At 43.9% G+C, this 24,012-nt stretch overlaps 1 protein-coding gene across 2 annotated transcripts; it reads right to left on the bottom strand.

Annotated features, from left to right (window-relative positions):
• Positions 1-846: 846 nt before the first annotated feature.
• LOC136943612 (sprouty-related, EVH1 domain-containing protein 2-like) lies at positions 847-17,268 on the bottom strand. 2 transcript variants are annotated; one of them, XM_067236994.1, is made up of 7 exons: positions 17,227-17,268; positions 16,871-17,125; positions 10,739-10,940; positions 7,776-7,944; positions 6,562-6,623; positions 4,285-4,446; positions 847-4,148 (listed from the first exon to the last, which is right to left on the bottom strand). In XM_067236994.1, exons 2-7 carry the CDS (start codon positions 16,894-16,896, stop codon positions 3,366-3,368), a joined length of 1,404 nt encoding a protein of 467 aa, XP_067093095.1. In that variant the 5' UTR covers positions 16,897-17,125; positions 17,227-17,268; the 3' UTR covers positions 847-3,365. The 2 variants fall into 2 exon arrangements, with proteins under 2 accessions (XP_067093095.1, XP_067093094.1); XM_067236993.1 differs by having other exon boundaries at positions 16,871-17,257.
• Between the last annotated feature and the right edge of the window lie 6,744 nt (positions 17,269-24,012).

Genomic DNA, 24,012 nt, shown 5'->3' with positions numbered 1-24,012 from the left:
CTTCTGGGGTTGTGTGATGACCAGAAAGCACTGCTTTAGTAAAGTGGGAAAAACTTAATGAAAATGAGATGTTAGGATAGTTAAAAAAACAGAGTCAGTAATTGGTTGGAGTCACTAACATAAAAACAAAACTAGCGTTAACTGGTAAAGCCCTGGAAGCACTAATCACATTGGAAACAGAGAAGCAATATTACATCTCAACTGTCGCGCCAAATAGAAAAGAATGGATAAATGTAAGCAAGCTGACTTGAGCTTTAGTAAACAGCTGGAAGGGGTTAATACCATATTGCACCTACTGACTTTTTGAGATGTATGTAGTTCTGGGAGGAAGGGGCTAGAATATGTTTCCGGTCAAGGTTGAATTGAGTTTGTTACAAGAGTAGATAATTGCTTGCACATGTGGACTGGTATATTGTTTGTAACCAAGTTAGCAGCTAAGCATGCCTAGTCTTCAGGGATCATTCTCAGTTCTTTGTTACTGTCCTTTTCTCCTCCATCTTCAGCACTGGTTCACCAGACATACTGAACAAAACAGCTCTATGATAGGTCTCACATGACCCAACTGTGGAGACAGCCAAGGAAGGAGAGTACTGTAGCAATAAGACAAAATTGATTTAAAGATCCAAAGTGGGTTTTATACAGTTTTGTGGTATCTTTATATATAATATATATAGCACGTATCCACACACACTTCACTTCATTGGGCCAGTTTCCTTTAAAGTTAGTTTGTGAGATTGTAGACAAATACCACGCAATGTAGTCTGCATGGTAGACGTACATCACATCATAACCGCGTTTAGATTTTGTCAGGATGAATGAAGACAAGGTTTCACGGTTGTTGTCGTTTTGTTTTTTTTCAATTTATTGGAGGCAGAAGGTAAGTCACACATGACTTACTTCCCCCGGGCCAGGCCATCGTTCTCTATCTAAAAGTACTTTCAGTTCCTTCTCAAAGCAAGAGCTACATCCATGTTAGAATCAGTTTAAAAAACATCAACAAAACAATTGAAATCAAAATGTACAACATAAACTGGATTTGTGTGTGTGTATAAATATATATATATACACAAATACACACACACAAAATGTTTGCTCTTTTTTTTTTTTACATATTGTAAGTTTTTGTTTTGTTTAAATACATAGATAGATAAACGCTACACTTTTAGGCACTTGTAAATAGTTTTGGCGTGAGTACAACATATATTTTTGCCCTGGACAGACAGAAGAAAGCTTTTCCTTTAATGTGTTTGATGATTATTACAGGTTGAAGACTAGCACAACACTTCTCAACCAATTGGTATGGACTACAGCCCTGTCTGAACAAAACCATTTTCAAATCTAAGTGTCTAAGGTTTAGGAGCCCTTTAAAGACAAAGGTAGCATTTCTGGAGTGGAAAAAGGGAGTGATAAAACTCGAACATCATACAGACAGAATGTACAAAAGAAAACAACATATCATTTGAAGTAAAAGCTTGGTAAAATTACATTTTCCCACTCATTGTTTTCACAAAACGGTACTCAGCGTGAGTACACTTTATGCTATGTCTGGTATTTTATAACATTGATTTAGAGTTGGAAAGACTGTGTAAACGTAATGTTGTACCATTGTTGCATCCCCCACAGAACAACACGTAAAGCACTTGTTATTTTGTAGTGTTGTGCTTTTCAGCAGAGACACAGGATTGGACAGCTGCACTGTCACTCAGGAGTGTCACTCAGGAGACAGTGGATGTGGGTGGAGCAAAGAAGAGTGAAGTGGGTGTGTCTAAAAATAGAACTGATTGTACATTGCAGATAGGCTGGAATCTTTATTCCCCCAGTGAGCTCAATAGAAAACCGACTGTGTTTCATTTTAATCTACTGCATTAGAGAAATACTTTTAAATGTTGCAGTCCGGTTTCCAGCTTTGAGATGGTCAAAAAGAAAGATAAAACAACATATCTTATAACTTTACAGTTAGTACCTTTGGCCTTAAAAACTGAGATTTCCACCAGCATTTTACAGTTTGTGTGGCTTACACCTCAGTGATTTATCCGATCTTGTCAAATGTACAAACTGTAAAAAATCCCAATGTGAACCGGACAACTGAGTTTGATGTCACTCATTCAACATAAAAGCATCAAACCTAACCCCTTCAAATCCTCCATCTTCAAAATGGTTCTAAAATTGCAAAGGGCTTTCCAAAAACTGCTGTGTGGGCCGGTCGGTACAGTGGATCTATGCACTGCTTTGATACAATAAATCACCCCACATTAATATCACAGACCTAACATGATGGGACCATTGTGATTCAAAGGACCCCTCCCTAGTGTTAGATCAGGGCTGAGAAGGTATGGACAGTATTGAAGCATGGCCCTGGTCACTGTTTTTCTATCAATACCATATAGGTCCATGCCTGCTTGTATCCTCAGTGAACCCTTTCATAGCAAACTGTGCACTCTTTGGCTGGTGTTTCAATTCAGTGAGACAATCTAAATGGCATCTAAATGAATAACAAAAAGAAAGATTATCTTTGGATATTAATACATGAAACCTAGGTGGGTCATTTATTGAACTCTGAAGGTCGGCGTAGGCTGGTAACTGTGTTTTGGGCTGTTTGGATGGGCTGATTGTAGCTGTGTTTTCTGAGTGGATGATGATAATGCACTGGTGGGGAAGGCATCACAATGGCCTCGCAAGGCTCAGTGAAAATACACAGACACTGTGTATGCACGCACACACACGCACGCACACACGCACACACAATCATACCACTGTTTTAGTGTTAGGCTTTCATCCTAGATGTTCAGCTGGGTTTTAGTACTTGGGGCAGAGTGTCAGTTCTGAAGAGTTGAATGTGGAGGAAGAAGGATCTGAGCTAGCCGTAGCTTAACAACATAAAAAAAAAACTATACAGGCACCTCATCATCCAGATACACACAACAATGCAACAAGGGAAAAAATGATGATTCAAGTTCTTCGACACCGAATCAGTGTGTAAAGTATAAAGTACCTGCATATGTGATACATGACATTAGTTGGCTATAAAAAAGGCCCCCTGAAAAAGAGTGTTCTCTCAATGCAAACAGAGAAAGAGACAGCTATGTTGAGAGGGGAGGGAGAAAAAGAGAGGGAGGGAGACGGAAAGAGAGAACAGTACAGTACGGGATGAGCTTATCTTCAAGGCAAAGACTGTCCCAGCTTACTTCCATTGTCATTTTGGAATTTGTCGACAAAAAAACAAAAACAAAACCCTGACCGGATGAAAGAACACACTCCCTACGTTTTCCGGTGCACTCTGCCTACCTCCCTCCCTCCCCCCTGTGCTGGTGTTTGGTTGGGGGTGTATTTAGCGTTCAGGGGTGTTTTTCCCCGGCCAGACCGGGTCACCACGCGGCTTTGTGCCTGCCCCCGCAGCACCCGCACGCCAGTCCTGCCCTGTGGCACGCGTGCAGCGGTGGGTAGAGGCACAGGCACGGCGCCACCAGAGACAGCCCCAGCAGAGCCGCCCAGCGCGTGCCCAGGCGCCCCCCGCCGCCGTCGCCTCCGTCGCAGGAGCAGGGATCGGAGTAGTCCCCCTCGGGGTCCGACATGCAGTGGTACAGCAGGGTGTCCGCCAGCCACATGCAGCTGGCGCGCCGGATAAACGCCCGCACCGGGTCCGGGGCGTCATGGCACCCGCCTCGCCTGTTGTCCGTGCGGAAGAACGTCTCTCCGCAGTACTCGCAGTGGGCGCGTTCCGCCCCGTTGCCTATCCGGCCCTTGTCGCCGTTATTGGAGGAGGAGCCCGGAAGCAGGGGACGCGGCTGGCTGGAGACCACAGAGCCGAAGCCGTGACCGACGTCGAGGTGGCCCTTACCGGCAAAGGGTCCGAGGGCGGGGTCCGAGTCTGAGTTTATCAGGGCGGCGGGCGCCAGGGGGTAATTATAGTCGTGTTTGTGAGTCTCGCTCTTGGCGAAGTCCACATAGGACTCCGTGTCGTCCGGGTGGATGAACTTGTCGCGCACGGTGGCGTGGCGGTAGTCCTCGTAGCCCGTGACCGTGGAGCGCTCGGCGAGGCGGCCCGGGCGGGACTCGGACACGTGGCCCCAGGAGCACTCGCGGGGGTTGATGCGGACGATCTCCTCGTCTTCCTGGAAGGTGACGTGACGAGGGACCCGGGACAGTGACTGTGAGGGAGGAGGAAGATAATGGGACACACACAGGGATCCGGTTTCAACCCTAAGTACTGACTCTGAGAACGTGTGCTCTTCACGTTCGACATACGCATGCTGCCTTCCACTGCACTGTCATCCCACGACATACCTGATCCTGGAAGTAGTGGTCAGGTGAGAACCTGTAGGGGTCGTGGAGGTCGTGGCGATGTCCCAAGACGAAGTTGTGGCGGTGGGGGAGAGGGGAGGAGTCCAGCAGCTGCATTGACGTGTCCAGCCTCTGAGAGGAGTTTGAGGAGCTGTCTGTGGTGTTCTGATTGGGCAAACAGAAACAGGAAGCGTCAAGACTATGCTCTGACTGGATACACTGAGGCGTTAATGCCAGATTCAAAATGATAGTCTTTAAAGACCGGAAACGCGGGAAGAGAGGAATCTGCTAAAATAATCAATCTGGTGAAATCTGGTGTGAGTGCAGTAACAGTATCGCTGTGTTTCACTTCTGCCAATCTTTCCCTCTCTTATCCTATTTCTCCATCCATTCACCACACTCTTGCTCTGCCTTGCTCTTTGCTGCATGTGCTCTCTCCATCAACACCCCCCCCCACACACACACACGCTCTTCCCCACTCTCCCCCACTCCTCTCCTCTCTCCCCAGCTCTTCCTCCTCTCTAGATCCTCTTGTAGCCAGCATGCTGTATCCTGTCCCCTTTCCTCCCAGGGCTTGGCTCCAAGGTAAACCTTGGCCAGACACTAAACACACCCGCCGCCCTTGCAGCAGTGCTAAGACAGATATTTTAGACAGGCAAAGGCAGGGGGGGACCATCTCTGGGGGGGGGGGGGGGGGGCTCACAGAGAGAGTACCGGACGACAGGCTGGACATGGCTCTTCCTTTCCGCTGCTGCAGCACGCTGCCTGGCTACAGTGTGTGTGTGGCTGTGTGTGTGGCAAGTTGATTTCTCCATGCTGTGGTCTGTGGGGTTCATTGACAGATTTCTGTGCGAGTGTTTCCCCTGGTGTGTCTGCACGCTACGGACAACGTCGGAATCAGGCGCAGTGTGTGTGTCCTCCCTGTGGCCGGCGTTAAGCTAGCCACACATAGTTATGTGGTGTGTTTCCCTCGACTTTCTTAAAAAGCCCTCGGAGTGGCAGGCTAAAAATAACACAATGCAGGCTGCGCTCCAAGCCCCGCCTCCCTGGAGGATACACGGGAGCCAATGGCAGCATGTCGGTCGGCGCTCTCTGACAGCCCTGTTCAATCGTGGCCCAGCCTGGCCTGAGTCAGAGATGACTCAAAACCCAGATCCTTACATTATGTATATATATATTTTTTTAAATCTTGGTTTGGATTGAGGGGTTTGGTTGGTGGGGTGTGTAAAGAGACAAGGTGGAAGGGAGAGAAGTTGTTGAGGGGTAGAAAAGGTGAGAAATGAGAAGGGATGAAAGGGAAACACAGTGTGTGAGAGAGAAGAAGGATACAGGAGCAGACATGCACAGGAACAGGAAGAAAAAGGATCGTTCTCTCTCTCCCCGTACCCACAAACACAAGTCCTGGGTTATCCACTATATAGTCCCCTTCAAAACAACTGCACCACACCAAACTGTGTGCTTCGTATGAGATTACTATCCCTCTCTGAACTGTCAAAGTCGCTGCGTCATGTAATACTGACAGTATTAAGGAGGTGAAGGAGGACCTCTCCCTCGCCCCTCTCAGACGTCCCCCCCCTCATCTAGCCTGTCTCTCTCTCTCTCTCGCCACTGTGCCAGAACTCCAAAGTGCTCCTGTTGGCCCAGCCCCCTAACAGACAGTTAAAGTCAAAGACGAGCCACGCGGTACTTCCTCTCGTAAATCACCCGGCCAGTAAGCTGGGGAGCAGCTGCCAACGCTAGTTTGGAGCTTGCATTAGTTCCAACCAGGGAAGGGGGGATGGGAGGGGGAGGGGGGGGGGGGGGTTGGTTGGTTATGGTGGGGGAGGGGCGACTCAGGAAGTGACCCTGTGACCCTGCCTGCCGCTCTCCGTGTCAGGTTACTGGGAGAGGGTGGGGGGGGGATGGGGGGAGTCTATGCATCTGACAGAGAGTCGGAGGGCAAACAGCATCGGTTTGCATGCATGCCTGTGTATGTATTCACGCATGTATGCACAGCGCACATGCTGCTATTGTAACACTGCCCATTTGAGCGAGCTTCTATACACAAGGACTTCACATCAGGTGATTCCTAAATTCATACCTTTGTCATCTGGGCAATTTATTGAGAAATAGGCCAGGAGAGGAAATAACATTTTAAGAGTAAATGATTTCATAAAAGTTCATACACTTTAAAAGCCACTGTATAAAAGGGAGGACTAGTATGTCGGTAACAAGATGAGATGAGAAAATGAGCTTCAGGTTGATGTGCGATTGTTTTAGACAGAACAAATTGGTGCATACCGTGAATACATCATCATCGCCCAGTTCAGCTTCATTTTGGAGCGTTGAAGAGGTTGTTGAGCCTAAATAGTGCAAGAAAATAAATAAAAATTAACAGGCCATATTTAGGCACATTCAACACACAACACATTACACAGCATGTACTTGACCACAGTGTGGTGATGACTCACCAGTACCACAATTGCCTATTTCTGGGGAACCATTTGGTTTACGTTAGACTTACTTATCACCAAAGTAAATTCCTTGTTTGTGTGCACTTACTTTGTAATTAAACTTTAAAAACACCAGAGTCTGGCGTTAAACTATAATTAAATGACACCCAACAATGGACATCATACACGTCTGAATAAATCTTAAAAGCTTAAAATGTCCTGCGTCCAGGTCTCCAGGTTGTTTCACAGACTGGGTCGTCCCTTTCAAGTTAGTTTGAGCAGGATTAAGCAGAGGCATAGAACAGGGCCGTGCAGCAGGGTTGAATGTTTGATGTGGACCTCACAGGAAAGGCTTTTCTAGATAGCTCTACAAGCATATGAAGGTTGTGGTGCAACATACATTTTTCCACATATCAGCTTCACAAAAAGAGTGTATGCATCGGAGTTTTCTATAGGAGTGCCTTGATCGCTGTGTTGTGTTGCCAAAAACATTTCTGAAATATACCCCTAGATGGTGTGGTTACATCTGACTGGCTTCTTGACAGGTTTGTAGTCATAGTATAACAAAATCCTGTCATTGCTTACATCTCAGTTTCAATCCTATTTCAAACTCCAGCACGCACATACTGCCGAAGTTGAGTGGAATTTCAATTTAAAAAAATAAAGTTGCTGATATGGGAAGTTGTCAGTTAATTTTGGAACCGGTAATCTATTTAAGATGTCCAAAGCCAAAACTAGATAAGAACCATGGTCTACATAGCTGTCCCACACTATTCTAGGCTGGAACTTCAGAACTTCTCTATTTAAACAATAAGTCTTAGAATTAAAATGTTTTATTTATTGAACAGAAATATGACAAATCAAGTATTTTTGCCATTAAGGAATCTGCATGTGACTGGAATGCTGAACTGATAAGCAAGCATAATAAAATAAAAAATCATTGTATAAGCTTTTGATGCTTATAGGTCCTGAAGTAAAAATTTCCTGGAAGTGTTATGTCAATCATGCATGCTTCCACCTTGCCATCTAACGCCAGGTGGGCTGTCCCCACAGGGAGCGTACCTTCTGCAAGGTCCTCTATGGCTTTGCGTACACCCCGGTCAAAGGCACGGGCATCGGCTGGACTCTGAAAAGACAGGCCGCACCTCCTGTCCTCCACCTTCCAATGGTGGAAGGTGGGCGTGGCCGTAGTGTAGACCAGATCTTTCCTCAGGGGACACTCCAGTATCACCTGTCCAAGACAAGCGGCCATGTCAATCATAAGAGACACTTTAGTTATCGACAGTTGTATGAAAGCTAGTGTCAATGCACAAGTAATGGTTGATCTGATCGGGGAACTGGGGGGTATTCCAGGTAGCGGGTTAAGTGAAAACTCTGAGTTGGTTAACCCTGAAAAGTGGCATACTTCGGGTTTCCCGTTCCAGAAAGAGAGGTAACGAAACCTTTTGGTAAGTTTCCATGGTAACTTACTCCGTGAAACTAACCTGTTCGCTAGCAGGTTTTCCATGCCAAACTCTGTGTTTCTACCTATCCCCTCCCACTTTCTGAGCCTGATAGCATTGGCAGACATGGGATCCTTTCTTGGTTCAGCCGACCGATCTCGAACCAAATTGAATTAGCTTAGTTATACGCCGGGAGAGGATTTTAAGACTGCGATTGGATGTGCTTTCATTCCCTGATAAATACATAGGTTAAGTTTACCGTTTACCGTCACAATCTGTGATTTATTTTAGCAACAGTTTCAGCCCTTAGGCCTACATCGCTAATGTTACTCACCGTGGACATGCACTCAGGACTGACCAAATGCTTTTTGGCACTGAAATAAAGACAAATAATTGAAATTGTATTTCGTCTTCTTCATTGCCTACAAATATAAATCTAACAATGACTATGTTTATCGGCTATTGTTCCTATAATTTACATGATTCACCTGTGACCATGTACCGTCCTGTAACTGGTGTTTCTGCAAATCTATTTCAAGATTGTAGGGGATCAATATTGACCAAACAACCGAAATTCCCCTATGGTTTGAAGGAAGATGGGAAACTGAACAGTGTATTTACATGAACCAATAATGCCAATACCAATGGAATTACAGTTATTTGACTCTATGGGTTAAATCTGAGCAAGAATGGTCAAAGTAAGGTTAAATAATATAATCATTTAATCAAATTGCAAATGAATGAAATCAATGAAGGTTAACTCTTACCTACTCTACCATGATTATTGTAAACCAGAGATAGAAAGCAAAAGGTGAGGAAGAAGGAGTAGGACAAGCCAGAGCTGAGGAGAAGGTCTCAGGAGATCAAGAATCCACAGATGCTTCACAATTCCTTTTATACCCAAGAACAACTAATCACACCACAATCTTGACCCTTACTTATCAACATGACTAGCAATGCTACAGTAAGTTACACAATGATGTGTGAGAGCCATCAAGTTGAGACTCCATCCAGTAACTCCATATTTTACCATATGAGAGGTGGGGGCAGGTTGATAGCCTTACAAGATCAGCCTGTATTCTTCTGCCCTAAGTACACCATCTCTTGGTCAAAATAGAAATTCAACAATTAATATTCATATAGGCTATTTTTCCTATAACTAACATCACCTGTGACCATGCATCCTCCTGTAACTGGTATTCCAGTCAATCTTTTTCAAGATTAGCCTTTATTCTTCTACCCTATGAAGGCTTATACCATCTCTTGGTCAGTTTTTGGCACTTTCTCCATGAGGTGCAGTTTGTGCAACTCATTTACTTGTAACTGGGAATGCATGAGATTGCATTACATTTCACAGTTCCACATGCAGAATTCACCTGCCATTAAATGAAAATCTCACTGTATACTGCATCCATGCTCTGTTCAACAGGAGCAGAATGTGCAAATCGTTTTTTATATTCATTATTCTCATAATGTCAGTGTAACTGACAATTCCACACAAGCCTGTAAATAAAAGTACATGGGGAGAAAACTACCAGTAGCTACCATACATAATTCTCTGCATCCATTTCTGCGGCAGCAGTCAATGTCTCTTCGTCATCTTCATCATCATCCTCATCCTTTGATGAAAAGCATTCTGTTGGGGGAAACTGCTACTAGAAGTTGAAATAGGCACCAATTGATATTTACTTTGTATCATGTCGAGTGTGATTAAAACTAAGGTGACGTCGAGGCTACAATCACAAGCGTATAGCCTAAGCAAAATATGTCTTTCCTGTTCGTAGTATGTTTTTATATTTATTATAAATATTGAACATGCTATTTTATTAAGTCCACCACTTTTTCTCCTGTAATATTAACGGACAGTGGGGTTAAATGTTCAATGTAAGGACTGGCTATTATGCATTGAGTTGGCAGTTTGTCTCCCACGGCAATTGTATACGCTGCTACAGCCGTGTTGCTTTTTTTCCGGAATATGTGCTCAGATTGACCATAAACAAGAAATAAAACTTATATCTGTGTGGTGAAGTAGGACAACGTTTTTTGTTGCCGGGTGCCATGGTGGATCCTAGTATCGGAGCTCCATAGTTTTAATAGTTCTCATGCCCGCGCTTAACTCAGAGTTGACGTAGTCCGAGTTGAGTTAACAAGTTCAAATCAGCTTTTCTCGAACCGAGTTTTCGGAGTTTCCCATTTTAGAGTAACTCAACTCAGAGTTTACATTTACATTTAGCAGACGCTCTTATCCAGAGCGACTTACAGTAAGTACAGGGACATTCTCCCCGAGGCAAGTAGGGTGAAGTGCCTTGCCCAAGGACACAACGTCATTTGGTTGGCATAGCCAGGAATCGAACTAGCAACCTTCTTATTACTGGCCCGCTTCCCTAACCACTCAGCCATCTGACTCCCTAGAGTTCAGGGTTAGGCTCAGAGTTTGTTAAACCCGCTACCTGGAAAACCCCCTGGTTTCGCTGGGTGAATCAGTCAGTCAGTCTGTTTGTTTGGGTGGTGTGGCTCCAGAATGTCTTCACGTGTGGTCGTCTGCGTCTACGGTGCTGGCCTTAAGCATATCGCCTCGCTCACCTGTTTGTCCCGCTCTCCGTGGATGAGGAAGTGGTTTCGGCTGGCACGGGGGAGGGGCAAGGGGAGGGCGGGGGACAGCTCCTGGGGAAAGACCCTGCACACGCCGACCCTGCAGAGAGCCCCCCCGTCCTGGGCCAGCCAGCCCCCGCTCGAGTCGTCTCGCGTCATCAACACTGCTTTCACACGCACGATGTAGCTGTCACTGGAGAGGGGCGGGAGGAAAGGCACGACTGTTAGCGTCAGTGTAATGGGCAGCTGCTACTGCTACTACTACTACATGCCTCCATTGACATTGATGGCCATCAGTCCTTCTTGGGTAAATGATAAGTTGTTCTGGGTTTCCAGCTCCTAGTAATGGCAGGTTAACAGGAAACAACCATTGGCCAGATATTGGACTAGTACCCATGTGCGAGTGAGGTTCCATGGGGGAGAGGTTGGCAGAGATGGACAGATGGGTGAAAGAGAAAGACGGAGAGCTAGGGAGAGACTGGGAGGACAGCGCTGGCGGATGGTTTACTCTCAACATTCACTTGACTTTGCTATGCAAACAGCCCACTTGGCACACCCCGCTTCCTCTGTAGTGCTTACTAAGCCAGAAACCAGCCATATATGGCAACCCAAGCCTCTGTTCAATAACAGTACTAGAGAGGGCCAGTGTGTGTCTGATTTTTGAGTGTGATTTGGCTCCATCCCCTAGACCCCGACTCGCAGGGCGGGAATAGAAACAGGCCAAAATCCATGAGACCCTACTGTAATGTCAATCTCATCCAATTTCCCCTCTTCTCTCACACACACACCCACACGCACACACACGCACACACACACAAACACATTGTTCTCGCACAAACACACAGGAGATCCATGAGAACAACACCTAACACCTTCACCCCCACCTACATAAAAATAGGGTGAATGACGAAATGGAGTAATGGAAATGAATATGTGCATCTCCATGCAGACCTTCATGTGCAATTCTGGAATTTGGGGGGGGGGGGGGGGGCGAAAGTGCTAAGGTTTTTGTTGGATACTGTGTGTTACCTACTCCTTCAGATCCCCATGGTGATGGAACACGGAGTTTGCTAGTCTTATGGCCTTAGCACTGTGACAGAATGTTTGCAGGCGTCTCAAGTCACGACTCCGGTCTGATCCTCACTTTGGTAAGGTGGGAGGTGTTGCATGCGGATGGTGACACACACAAACACACACACAAAGCACACACACCGAGCCAAATACAAACACACGGAGGGGAGAATATTATCCTCAACAACAGCATGCACATAGGGTAGAGTCTGTGTACGTGCTCAGGACTGATGACTAACTGAACAGACTAGAGGCCTATCCCCACAAGAGTTTAGTCTATCTGATTACATCAGAGGATACAACGCTGAACAATACACCAGCGGACCACGAGTCAATACAGCCTAACACAATACAACACAATACATTCTCAAGAATGATCATGAGTGCCTCCACCCTCCCCATGGCACGATGACTAGGGGCACAAACCATGAATGATCTCTGACAATAACAGGATGCAGTTTGTTTGCATATTACAGCGGCATGGCAATTGACAGTGAGTGTGAGAGCGAGTGTGTTTGTGCGTGGTTGGGTGAGTAAGAGAAGTGTTATATAATTACTTTTGAGACAGGGATTTGATAGCAAGCACCCCCACACACACACACACACACACAAGTGGAAGAACAGGTTCACCTCCTCCCACCTACACACATTCACAAGCTTGAGGAAAAACAGAGAGACTGACGTGTAAACTCAAATTGTCCAAATGCATTTCATGTCAGTCGCAGTGAGGAGATTGAGATACACACACTAACACACCCCTCTGCCAGGGCCAAACTCCAACAGACACTTATATAACATAGCCTGCAGGTGACAACTGCCCCTGGTGGGGGAGGCACCAGGCAGTCTTGTACTATTACTGGCTTCTTTTTGCAGGGAGAGTTGTGAAAACAGAAATGTCTCGCAGGCAACATCCATAGACATCACGACACATTCTCTATGTTGCTTGAACAAAATGTGGCCCCACATGACCCAACTGTCTTGTTCTCAGGCTACACCGCAGCTCCTTATTAAGAACATGTTTGAAAGTACGGTAGACCAACCGACCTAGCTACAGGGCTGGAACAGGTGCGATGCCTGCATTGGTAGGGTTGGCGTTGTGCGCGTGGGTAATCATGACGATTTCCTTTCTTTCAAGGCTTTTCACAAACCCTAACTCACCACACAGCATACTTTCCACTCTCAACTTGAACAAAGACACTTTGGAGCAGCAAAGTCAATTCTAAACAAAGAAACTTGCGTGGCTGAATTCAAATCTGTTATCTTAGTGCCTTTCCGGTATCAAACTTCACTAGGCTTTGCAGGTGCTTTAGGTTTGTTTTTATATTGGTCTGAAAGGCTGGGTAATTAGTAACGACCCTTCCATATTGCGTCATGTTCCATTCATTTCAAGGTATTCATGAAGATTCTTTTTTCGTTAAAACCATGTTAGACCTACACAACTGTTATGGAGCTTTTCACCAACAGTGGTTAACATTAGTAGTCCTAACGACCCCACTGAGAACACAGTCAAAGGTGAGGCAACTCCTTACACAAGCAACGTGCCCCGCATTTTTAGGTCACCCCCAAAAATACTTGACTCCAGCCTGTCTACTAACACTACTACACGAACTAACTAGAGGTAGAGGGGGAAGAGGGGAGAAGTTATCAGGCTTGGAATCCAGCCTATTTGTGATAATAAGGGCAGTATAGGGGACAGACCAACCGTGGGTGATAAGAGCTGACTCACTTCCTCTGATAAGGGCCACTCCGCCCCAACCCACCCATAAACCACAGGAGTTGTCTATGGATATGAAATTGCCATGTCAGATGCTACTAAGCCATTTGTCATTTGGCTTGAGACATAGTAGAGATGGTTATAGCTACAGATTAACAGTGCATCAAACACACACTCAGATCATTGGTGGAGCTAGGGACTGTCCTACCTCCAGCTCTTGTATCTAGCACCATGAAATAGTCAGTAGCTCCAATTATAATTGACAGGGAGTTAGAGGAGAGCGAGACAGACAGACAGAAAGAATGAGGGAGGGAATGAGACGGAGAGATGGGGACAGAAAAAGAATAAAGAGAGTGAAAGAGAAAGAGAGAGCAAGATGAATAGTCGTTAGGTTGGGGGGTGGAAAAGGAAAGTTCATTCAGGACTATTGACAGTTTAGGCCCCAGAGGGAAAGTTATTTATTGGCCACCCTCTGTCCAGGCAGCTCTGTGTGTGTGTGTGTGATAGTTAACATCACAGAGGTAAACAAAGGTCACCCCACAGGACGTTACTAACCAACTAGTCAGTGTAAAAACAATTGTTTCCCTATTCTGTTCACCACAGCCAACTGTAGAGCCAGGAGAAACCTCCTCCAATGTACATGATGGCTCCTGTGTTTTCTACACAGTAGCCTGCATAAAAAAGCAGACTGTTTAGTAACACAGTTCCAAAAATACTTGTATTAAAGAGCTGCCTTGACAGAGAACTAAGTATAGTTGACTTCACAATCTACTGCAGACATTTGGCTAGCTTTGGGCTGACATGCCAGATATTAAATCCCAACTCACTGGTTATCAGACCATGAATGCTATAGGCTTTTCAAGGGTTCACCTGCCAGGTTCATGTTTACACAAACCACAGACTCAGGTCAGTTTTCACTCCTAGAGAAACAGGCCAAACTTGAGATGAGCACTGGAGGCCATTACTATTTTCAATGTATTTGCCATATTTTGTATTTATTTTTGATAACTCAATGTCTTAGGCAATGACTTTGTAGGCGCTGAGAAACACACACCATCACAGTTCGCATCCCACTCGTTTGCACTCTCACAAATAGACTCTCACCCTGGCCTACCCGACCATTTTGAATACCAGGCTTGTTCCAGACTTGGTCATCCGGCCTAGTCTGCTGATAAGATAGCCTTCCTCAGAAAACAGCCGACTATCCGAGGCTGTTGTTTAGCGTCTTAGATGATATGAATGATATAAATGCTTTAAAAAGCAACCAGTGAAAAGGTGCCCTGGCTGTGAATAACTTCCCCATGGTGGGGGTGGGGGGGGGTGGTGGGGGGGGGTGGGGGGGGGGCTAAACACAACCTGATGGGTGCTAACTCTCGAACTTAGTGGTCTGGAAATTCATTCAACTGACACACTTACTACATTTATGACTTTTTCTAAGAACAGGTTTTCTACCCTAGCCTTATTGGTAACATTTGAGGCAGGTCATTCTAAATCGGTTGCATGTTCATCTGGTAGGCCAACTCAATCAAAAACCTGTTTATATGCCTACCGAAGTTTATAGAAGGTTGGTATTAGAAGATATTGCCTCCCCTGACCCAAAACATACGTCAACTTCACTTTCTGGATTGAAATGGAACTCACATGGATTGTCTCCTGTCAGTGAAAGCCATTAAATGTTTGTACAGTGGGTGTGAAATACAGCTGTTAACAATAATATGTATTCCAAGTGTGCGCAGAGATCTAGGTTGATTCAATCAACATTTTGCTGCTTGGTGTTGCCTAACCTACTCTGACCTCTGCTTAATGTCACTGAACATCACGGTCTAAAACTGATAGTACAGAGCACATGGTTCAATAGGAGACCATGCTACAAAAAAAATCAATTCCACTTCCAGTGTGTGTGTGTGTGTGTGTGTGTGTGTGTGTGTGTGTGTGTGTGTGTGTGTGTGTGTGAGTGTGTGTGAGAGAGACAAGAGATTCAGCTGATCCTACTGTTTGGCAAACACAACAACACAGAGGGTGATTGTTACAAACTTCCAAGAACCATACGACATATTCAGATGTATGTTTTCACAAGAATTTGCAATACCCTCTCTTACATGCACACGCTTTGTATTCACGTCATCAACAATCTAGTGAATATAAGGTCACCGTTTCCCATTGAAATACTTTCAGAGGAATGATGTGCCCTCTTGACAAGGTAGCTGAGCGCAGTAGCCATGAATGGGAAGCGCTGAAGGTTACGGATTTTATGAATGAGCAGGCGTCATGCGACTACCGCGCAAACATCCTCTCCCTTGCCCTTCCGTTCTACCGACAACAATTTGCACTAGGCCTACTGGCATTCTCCCTGCACTCTGCAGAGTAGCCTATGCGTGAGCCTATGACAGAAAAGCAAATGATTCAATCTATTATATTGCTTAAGATATTTGATGTTTGACAATACATTTGAAAATAGGAGAAATGTAAAAATATTTTTTAATTGGTTCAGATGACAATATCCTCACAATAGTAGCGAATACTATAGACGCCATATAGGCTAGGCTATTCTTGAGGGTCAGCGTAATTTAACCGTCTTTATTGAATCAATGTCGAGAATTGAATTTGTAAACTTTCGATAAATCACCAAATCTGTGTTTGAATGTATATTTCGATACTTTAAGGCTAGCTTTAGATGGAAGAATACCATTAAGCCTATATATGTAAATAAGGGAAGGCTAACATTAATCTACAAATTCTAAGCCTCCTTTGGATTTCAACCCGTCGTTCTCGATTGGCGTTTTTATGAATGAAGCGCGGTATGCAAATGAGGGTGATTCAGAAAAGAGATGGCGGATGGGGGATATCGGATATCACATATCCTGAAAGACTTCCCCCGCAGTCTGAAGCCAACATATTTAACTGGATTTCGCAGGTATCCATGCCAGTGTTCTTACTTATTCGAAAATCTTCTGCATTCTACGAAACGTGCACATCGTGATCGTATTTGGTAATGTAGGCTACATGTAGTTCGCCTGAGTTTTAAACTTCTGTAGGCCTGTTGTAAAGGCCTCGCTGCAAATCTCTTTAGAAAATGTTTCCGATCCACCCACGCTCATGCCTCGCTCCCCCTCTTTTCCCTTCTCCAGAATACAGAATCCGTAGGCTACAACAAGGCGGGGGAACTAAATCCCCCTTTATATCAGTTGTCATTCCATAAAACAATCTCAACCAAACCGTGCAAATGCATTATATAAAATAAGATCTGCCACCTCTAAAGATATGACTGTCTTATAGATCACATACCACAACTTCTAGAGATACCTTTCTGGAAGAAAAAACATTTTCATAGTGCTTACTCGTTTGGGTGTGTTTCCTCTATCATTTTCGCGTTTCACCGAAAATAATATCCCAAAGCGGGTGCATACTTTTTGTCCGTCATTTTTAGCACCTATCTCCTACATCCATTCAATTCCGCATATCTTTCCCCAGCCTTTGTGTGATTGTAGCTCTGCTTCAGTCTTCGCCTGGAATAGATGCCTCCTTTCTCTGCTGTTCTTCGCGAGCCAACCAGTTGCGTGTACAGAACACAGTGGCCTCGAAAGTTGATATTCCTGTGGTGGATATAGACAGGTTAAAATTCCATTCTGAAAGCCTAGATGATAAATTCTGTGACAGTCCAAGTTCCGTAGTGCTAAATGCGCGTTGCTGTTACCGAGGGGTGGCCCCGCTAGAGCCCCATCTCTCGCTACTCCATGTTGGATTGTGCGGGCAGCCTAGCAGCCCTTCACCACCGACTCCGGGGGAGGGAGAAGGGGAGAGCGCAGAACAGGGCGGAAGCGATGACGACATTCTCGTAACACATTTGGTTTTGTGAGTGGGCTGCAATGGCTAGCTGAATGCTTCTTTGGATAGAAAAGTGGCCCATACTGTATAAATCAAAGTCCGGACTTGTCACCTTTACTGTCACCGTCCGAGTGACTACATCCTTTTTACTAATTGAAGACCCCCGACCGACTGGCTTCTCCGTTTTTTCTTCTTCTTTTGTCTATACTTTTGTACGTATTCCATACTTTCGAACACGGTCAATCTATTTTTATGAGGACATTGTGAAGAATGCAAAAGCCATGGCAATAGTTTGAAATAGCTTATCCCCGAAACTATAAGCTGCTTGGCAAGCATTTAATTTTATTGTAGGCTAATTACAGTGTAGTTTACAACAGGCCAACAAACTTGAGGGGATAACTCAATAATCTAATTTAAATGACCCTCTAAACTCACAAAGGGCATTACTGTAACACCACTGGTTAAGTATGTCTGGTCGGCCACTTTGCAAATACAATCATTATAGATAGAGATATACTTATCATCTTTTGATCTGTAATGATTAGTGAAAGTCATGTGACTGTAGGCTACTCAGGTAGATGTTGTTGCAAAACGTATCGTAATTGATTGTTATAGATGAGCTAATTCCTTCTGAAAAATCTTGATAATCTTGAAGACATTCCTGTTTTTATTTTAGGTAGCCTAATAATAATAATTGCTGTATGCTGTATGCTCATGTCTTCTGCTCGGCACTGGCCTCCCATGAAAACAACAGAATTTAGAACAGACAAGCTTGATCATGCCGTTTATTCGAGACTCCCTCAAAATGACATTACACCGCCCTCTTGTGGTCATTTAATGTTACTACCACAACAGTGTTGTCGAACTGTCATTAATGGCATTTGGGATGAAGTAAAAGCTAATGGTATATTTCTTTTGATTTTCATTCACACTTTGGACTAAATATCATAATTTGTAATATATATATATTTTTTATAGTGTTGTTTTGACTAAATTGCTGTGAATATATCTGAGATGGATAAGAATGAATGATGAATGAATGGGGGTAACACATCAGATGCAGTGGAGGAACATGGGGGGGGGGGGGGGGGGGGGGGGTGAGGGTTGAACCCAGGCTCCCCTGAATTACATATTTGATCTCCCTGAGACATCTGATCAAAAATGATTGTTGATTGTTGTGTGGGTGCTTCAACTCCAGAATACAGAGGAGGCTGTTCATGCAGTTCTGATGTTACAGGGCCCTCTAGAGGCCAAAACGAAGGCTATACTCACCTCTTAATTAACCTTGGTCTAGGTAAATAAAGTGTGACGTGTGAATGAGTAGACATCAACAAGAGGAAAGTTTGTGTTTAGTAATGAAAAGTAATGGGATAAATGTATGTATATGTGCTCAATACAGTGTGAATATCAAGTATCTGTGTACTGTGTATTTTAACGTTAATTTAAAAGTTCAGTATACGACTGAGAGGTGACTTTGATTATGGTCAAACGTTGGTGACAATTACAAGGTAGTGGCCTCAGTCATTGATATGGCATACACTGTCCCCGATACACCTCATTTTCACAGGTCTAGCAGGAATTTTTGTTTTGCTTTTTAGATACTAGTCGTACTCAACAGGGGGAGACAAAGACTAGTTGAACTCTTCATCGGAGGACAACACACACAGTAACACAAAGAGGTCATAGAAATCACAGTTTATCTTTGAACTTTCTTAACATGAGGGTACATGGTTGTTTATAGTCAATTATCAAGGATAGAACATCTTTCGATCCTCTAAAATACAGGCCGTGGACAATTTTATGCCTCAAATGTGTGAGTGGTACAATGTAAAAACATTCAAAACCAAATGATCAGAATGAAATGGAATACTTGTAACAGCATATCATGTTTTTTCTAGTTATTGGTTTCACTTTAATCTGAGTTAGTTCAATCAAGATCTCCAACACCAACTTGTGCCCTGGAGGTGACAACACAAGAAGCCAATAAGGTTCCTCCAGGGTGATTTGTGAATCGATAAACATTGAATACATTTTATATTCAGGTTACATTATACCATGCAATACACTTGGTCAATCACTGTAGGTGCATGCTGCTATGTTTGCTGGTAAGGCACGGAAATGGGCTATACTCTAGCTATCTCTAAACCGTAACACAGCTGAACCATTCCTGTTTGTTCAAACCCTTGTTGGAGAACACTTTGAGAGGATTAAAGGGTGTTTCTGTCGCTCTTATCTAGTGTTTGAGCACTTGATCACAGAGGCGTGTCCTAATCTGAACATCGATGCAGCTCCATCAACACGCTCTCATGGAGCAACACGCCGACAGAGACACGCCGACAGAGACAGGCCGAGGAGACGCTCGCCAACCAGTTGAAGGGGCTATGTGCGCCGATCAGTTTTTCAAGGACCTTTTGTTCCTTGAGTTGTCTACTTTGATAGTTGAAGCCCAACGTCTAATCTCTTAACCTTCACATTGGATCACCTTTTGCTTCATGCTCGTGGACGGCGGCTGTGTTAAGGGCAATGTGGTGTGTGGCCTCTTCTCATTTCTTGTTTGGAGATCTGAGCGAGAGATTAAGTCAGCTTGGTCGATCACAAGAGAGGTTTGTTTACAGGACTGAGACTGAGATGATAAGCTGTTTATGTCAGACATGTCAGGAATAATTGCATGCTGTTGGGGTTTGTGGTCGAGTTGTTCTGTGTCATTTGTGTGTGTGTGTGTGTGACAATGTGTAATGCCCCCCCCCCCCGACTCTATCTGTTAGAAAACAAAGCTAGACCAAGTCCATTTGCTTATGAAGAGTAGATACAAAATTAGTTGGAAACATTGCTTTTGTAGGCCTTCCTGTCAATAGCTGTCACTTTAAAATAATATGAGAATGCTATGCCTGTATGTGTGCCCTTAAATCTTTTCAGCGGCTGACCAACATGCCCCACAACTGTCTTTGGGGTCTGCTGGTTCCTTGTCAGGGTCGTAGATCATACACGGATGAGTTTACTTGCGAGTGGCTAGTACACGGTGGTAACATTGAGGAGGGGTGTCGCGTTTGCTGCAGATTCTTGAGGAAATTGCTGTCATATGCAACGGCTGGAGGTGAAGCTGGCCCTGGTGGATAGAGACAGGGTCTGGTTCTTGGCAAATGGCAAAGTTAATTTGCCATTTGTAACAATTAGAGGTACATTGGAATAATTTGGTCCTACTCCTCTTGCAATTTTCCCAGTGACCCATCCAAACCTTTAATACATAGGTTCTAATACTAAATGAGTTATTATTTGTGTCAACAATATATATAATCCAAATAACGAATTGAATAATAATCAACCTAACTAAGAGCAGCCTAAATGAAGAATAACAACCTAAATATATCTGTATCAGTACATGAAAGAATGTTTCTATGAGTACATGAGAGAGAGCTCAGGTTACAGTATGTTTGTACGTGCACGCACCACACTGTGTGTGTGTGATCTGTTTTTGTGTAGGTGTGTTTGTGAGTGCAAGTGCTGTTAGACGTCACACAGTCTGCAGCTTGTGCCTAGACGACACATGGCTATAAATCTAGCCGCTGTGGCAGTGGTGTGAGCGGAAGGCTGGAGTCTCCTCTCCTACAGGGGAACCTCCAGACTAAACACAGTTGACCCCAGTACTGACCTCAGGGTCACTCCCACTAGGGTAGCAACACGCAGACACACACACATATGCGCACACGCATCATCGTATTTTGTTAGAGATGCCTTGGATAGAAAAACTATATTGGGCAGAAGAGAGTCTCGCAACACAAAATAGTTTGACAATTATACTTATACTTCATAACTGCTTTGGTCCAATGGGACTTCAGTTCCCTGAGAACAAATAATTGTCTTTAACTGGGTGGAGATATGATAGTGGGTGTGCCCCACTCAGAACGCTAAATCAAAAGGCCATTTCTTTGTGAGTTTTAGCTCCAAGCGGAAATACTTCTTTATCTCTCTCTTTCTCTCCCCTTTTCATTTTCACCCCTCCTTCCTCACATTTTCGCTACAAAACTGTTGAAATTGGATGATAAAATACCTTTGCTTTAGCAGCCTGTCAGCTCTGAGGAGACGTGTGAAAAGGTAATACGTCCAGGTAATTTTTCCCTGGGAAAAACCCTCTTTTTCTCTGCGACACTGACCGTGGTGAATTCACACTCTCCTTTTTCCAACCGCCTCGAGTCAGAAAAGGAAAGGGAGAAACACAATAGTGTTATAACACATCATTAGAAACCTCTGCAGTAAGCGACAGTGGGTAGAACCACAAAAGGGTGTGTTGACAACATTTGAGAGAAGTAATCTTCCCTTGTTTGTCATATAGCCGAACAATGGTTAGTCTGAGCAACTAAACCAGTACGAAAGATGATGATGAAAGTTATAGTCCGCTCTTAAGGTATATCCACATCTTAGTGTCTACCCCTGCCTCAAAAAAAGATCTAAGTACCTGACCATTCCCTTCACTATACTCTATCTCATTACATCTGAGCTCCCAGGTCGTCCCCATACAATTAAGCCTAATGGTGACGGTCGTTAGCCCAAAATGTCAGAGAGTCATTAGAATAAGTGAGACCTCAGCTACATTAAGGAAAGTGTCAGGGTGATGTTCCGCTCTCTGTGACAGAGATCCTCCTCTATCCCTTCACACACACACACACACAAATGCAGATAGACACACACATATACTTACACTAGCATAGCACACACACTCTTACGCCATCATAGATGCACACACACACAGCTCAATTTCTTTGTCGTTATTTGCGAGAGAGGAAAGCCACAGTTCACTGTAATTGGTTACGATTTTATGCGGTGTGACCTAAATTGCATGAGGGTGGCTAATGTGTAAGTACTCGTCGGCCTTTCACAGTAAACAACAAGCAAAGGAGATTCCTCTGGGCAAATTCTCTTCCCTTTGGAAATGTGGAAGCACAGTGGAAATTTTCCTCTGGCTTTTCTCTATCACACTTTCACAGACTTGGGAAAGGTTATGAGACATTGTTTCATTGGAAAATGGACCTTGAAAACTTGAAAATGTAACAAAAAACAATACTTTACATTAAAATTACATTAAGTACCATATAATTACAAAGCAATACCTATAGTAAAAACTTTGAGTTATAGTGGAATTGTTATGTAATTAAATGATATTAAGTGTTAGCGGTATCAGTTATTACAAAAGTGTAAGAAGGCAAAGTATACAGGAGGGATGTGAAGGATGAGTGGATGTTGTCAAAGGAGCAGTTGAAGGTTGCGTTTTGAGACAAGATCAATGTTAACATCCACTTACCCATTGAAAGCCTAACCAACCCATACAGTGTTTCACTTGAGTAATAACCTGGACCACTGGACTGTGATGAAGGGTGCCTACATAGCATTTCCTATGCAACTATGGTGTTGTTACTATAAGTACTGCTTTACAATCACACGGTAGTTAATGTTAACTTAGTTGAGCCAAAGATATACAATGAAAATGGTTACACTGACAGATTATCACTGACAGTACTGTATGTCCATTTCATTCATGTGTTTATTAACACATTATCATGTGTTTATTAATAATCTGTTTTAAGAAATTCATTTTACAACTCATTAAATGAAACATTTAATTAACACAATTCTTACTTGTTTACAAGATGATTGTCCCTTTTGACTGATGCCTTGGTTTTACAGTGTGCCCGCCTATCTGGGAGATAAATAACAAGATTAATTACCACACACAGATTAAAAGCACCTGTAGGTAAACAAGTGAATTATTATATTTTATTCAACAGGGGACATGCTCTGCGTTCGTACACGCATCCTCCTGAAACCCGATATTCCCCAGTAGACATCCTACTGATTACCTCTGCATGCAAATCTACCCTCTCAATGAAGGAGGAAGATAGCGGGATATTGTGTGTATCCGTGTGTACATGTGGTTGTTGTGGGTGTGCATGCATAGTGGAGAGTATACAGTGTGTATGTGTGTGGTGTGTGTCTATGTATGTGTTTACGTGTGTGTGTATACTCCAGGCTCAGGTAGTGAATGCATAACATGTCTCATCCCCGTGTCAGCACAATTAGTTGCTGTATAAAAAGCCCCTGTTGCCGCATTTTAATTAGGCAAACCGACTGAATTAGTGCTCAGTTTAACTAAAGTAAACAGTTCTGTTTGCCAAAGTAAAATTTCCCTGGAGTAAAACACTGAGGTTGTTCGGGGCAGAAAATAAAGATATAGCAATAATTTACCCTGAAGCAAATGGATCTTGGTCTGGCTGTGAGAAGGTAAAATGAGGAGGATATAAACCATTCAGTGCTAAGTTCCTATTTCTTTTCAGCGGTTGTTATGGGGTTCTAGACAAGATTCTTTCCCAGCTACTATTACCAGCGTTGCTTAGGCTCTTAATAAAGAGAGAATTGTTAGCTTCCTCTCTTTTAATACTTCAACACTTGATTATACAGAAACCAGAGTGAATTTGCAATAGTTTCTTTTGACCACATACCACTTTGGATATTTTGGTGGCCTGATCAACCAGTCAACTGACAGACTGAGCTATAGAGTTGCTGGTTGCAGTTGAAAAGTGGGATGTTTTTGAAGTGGGCCAGAATAAAAAAATAAAAAAAGTAACCTTTCAATACACTAGATGGCCTGAGGCCAAGAGGCCTT

Source organism: Osmerus mordax, chromosome 5 (genome assembly GCF_038355195.1).
Source record: "Osmerus mordax isolate fOsmMor3 chromosome 5, fOsmMor3.pri, whole genome shotgun sequence".
NCBI lineage: Eukaryota > Metazoa > Chordata > Actinopteri > Osmeriformes > Osmeridae > Osmerus > Osmerus mordax.
The sequence above is the reverse complement of the archived record's forward strand: the minus strand, read 5'-3'. Positions and strand labels throughout refer to the sequence as shown.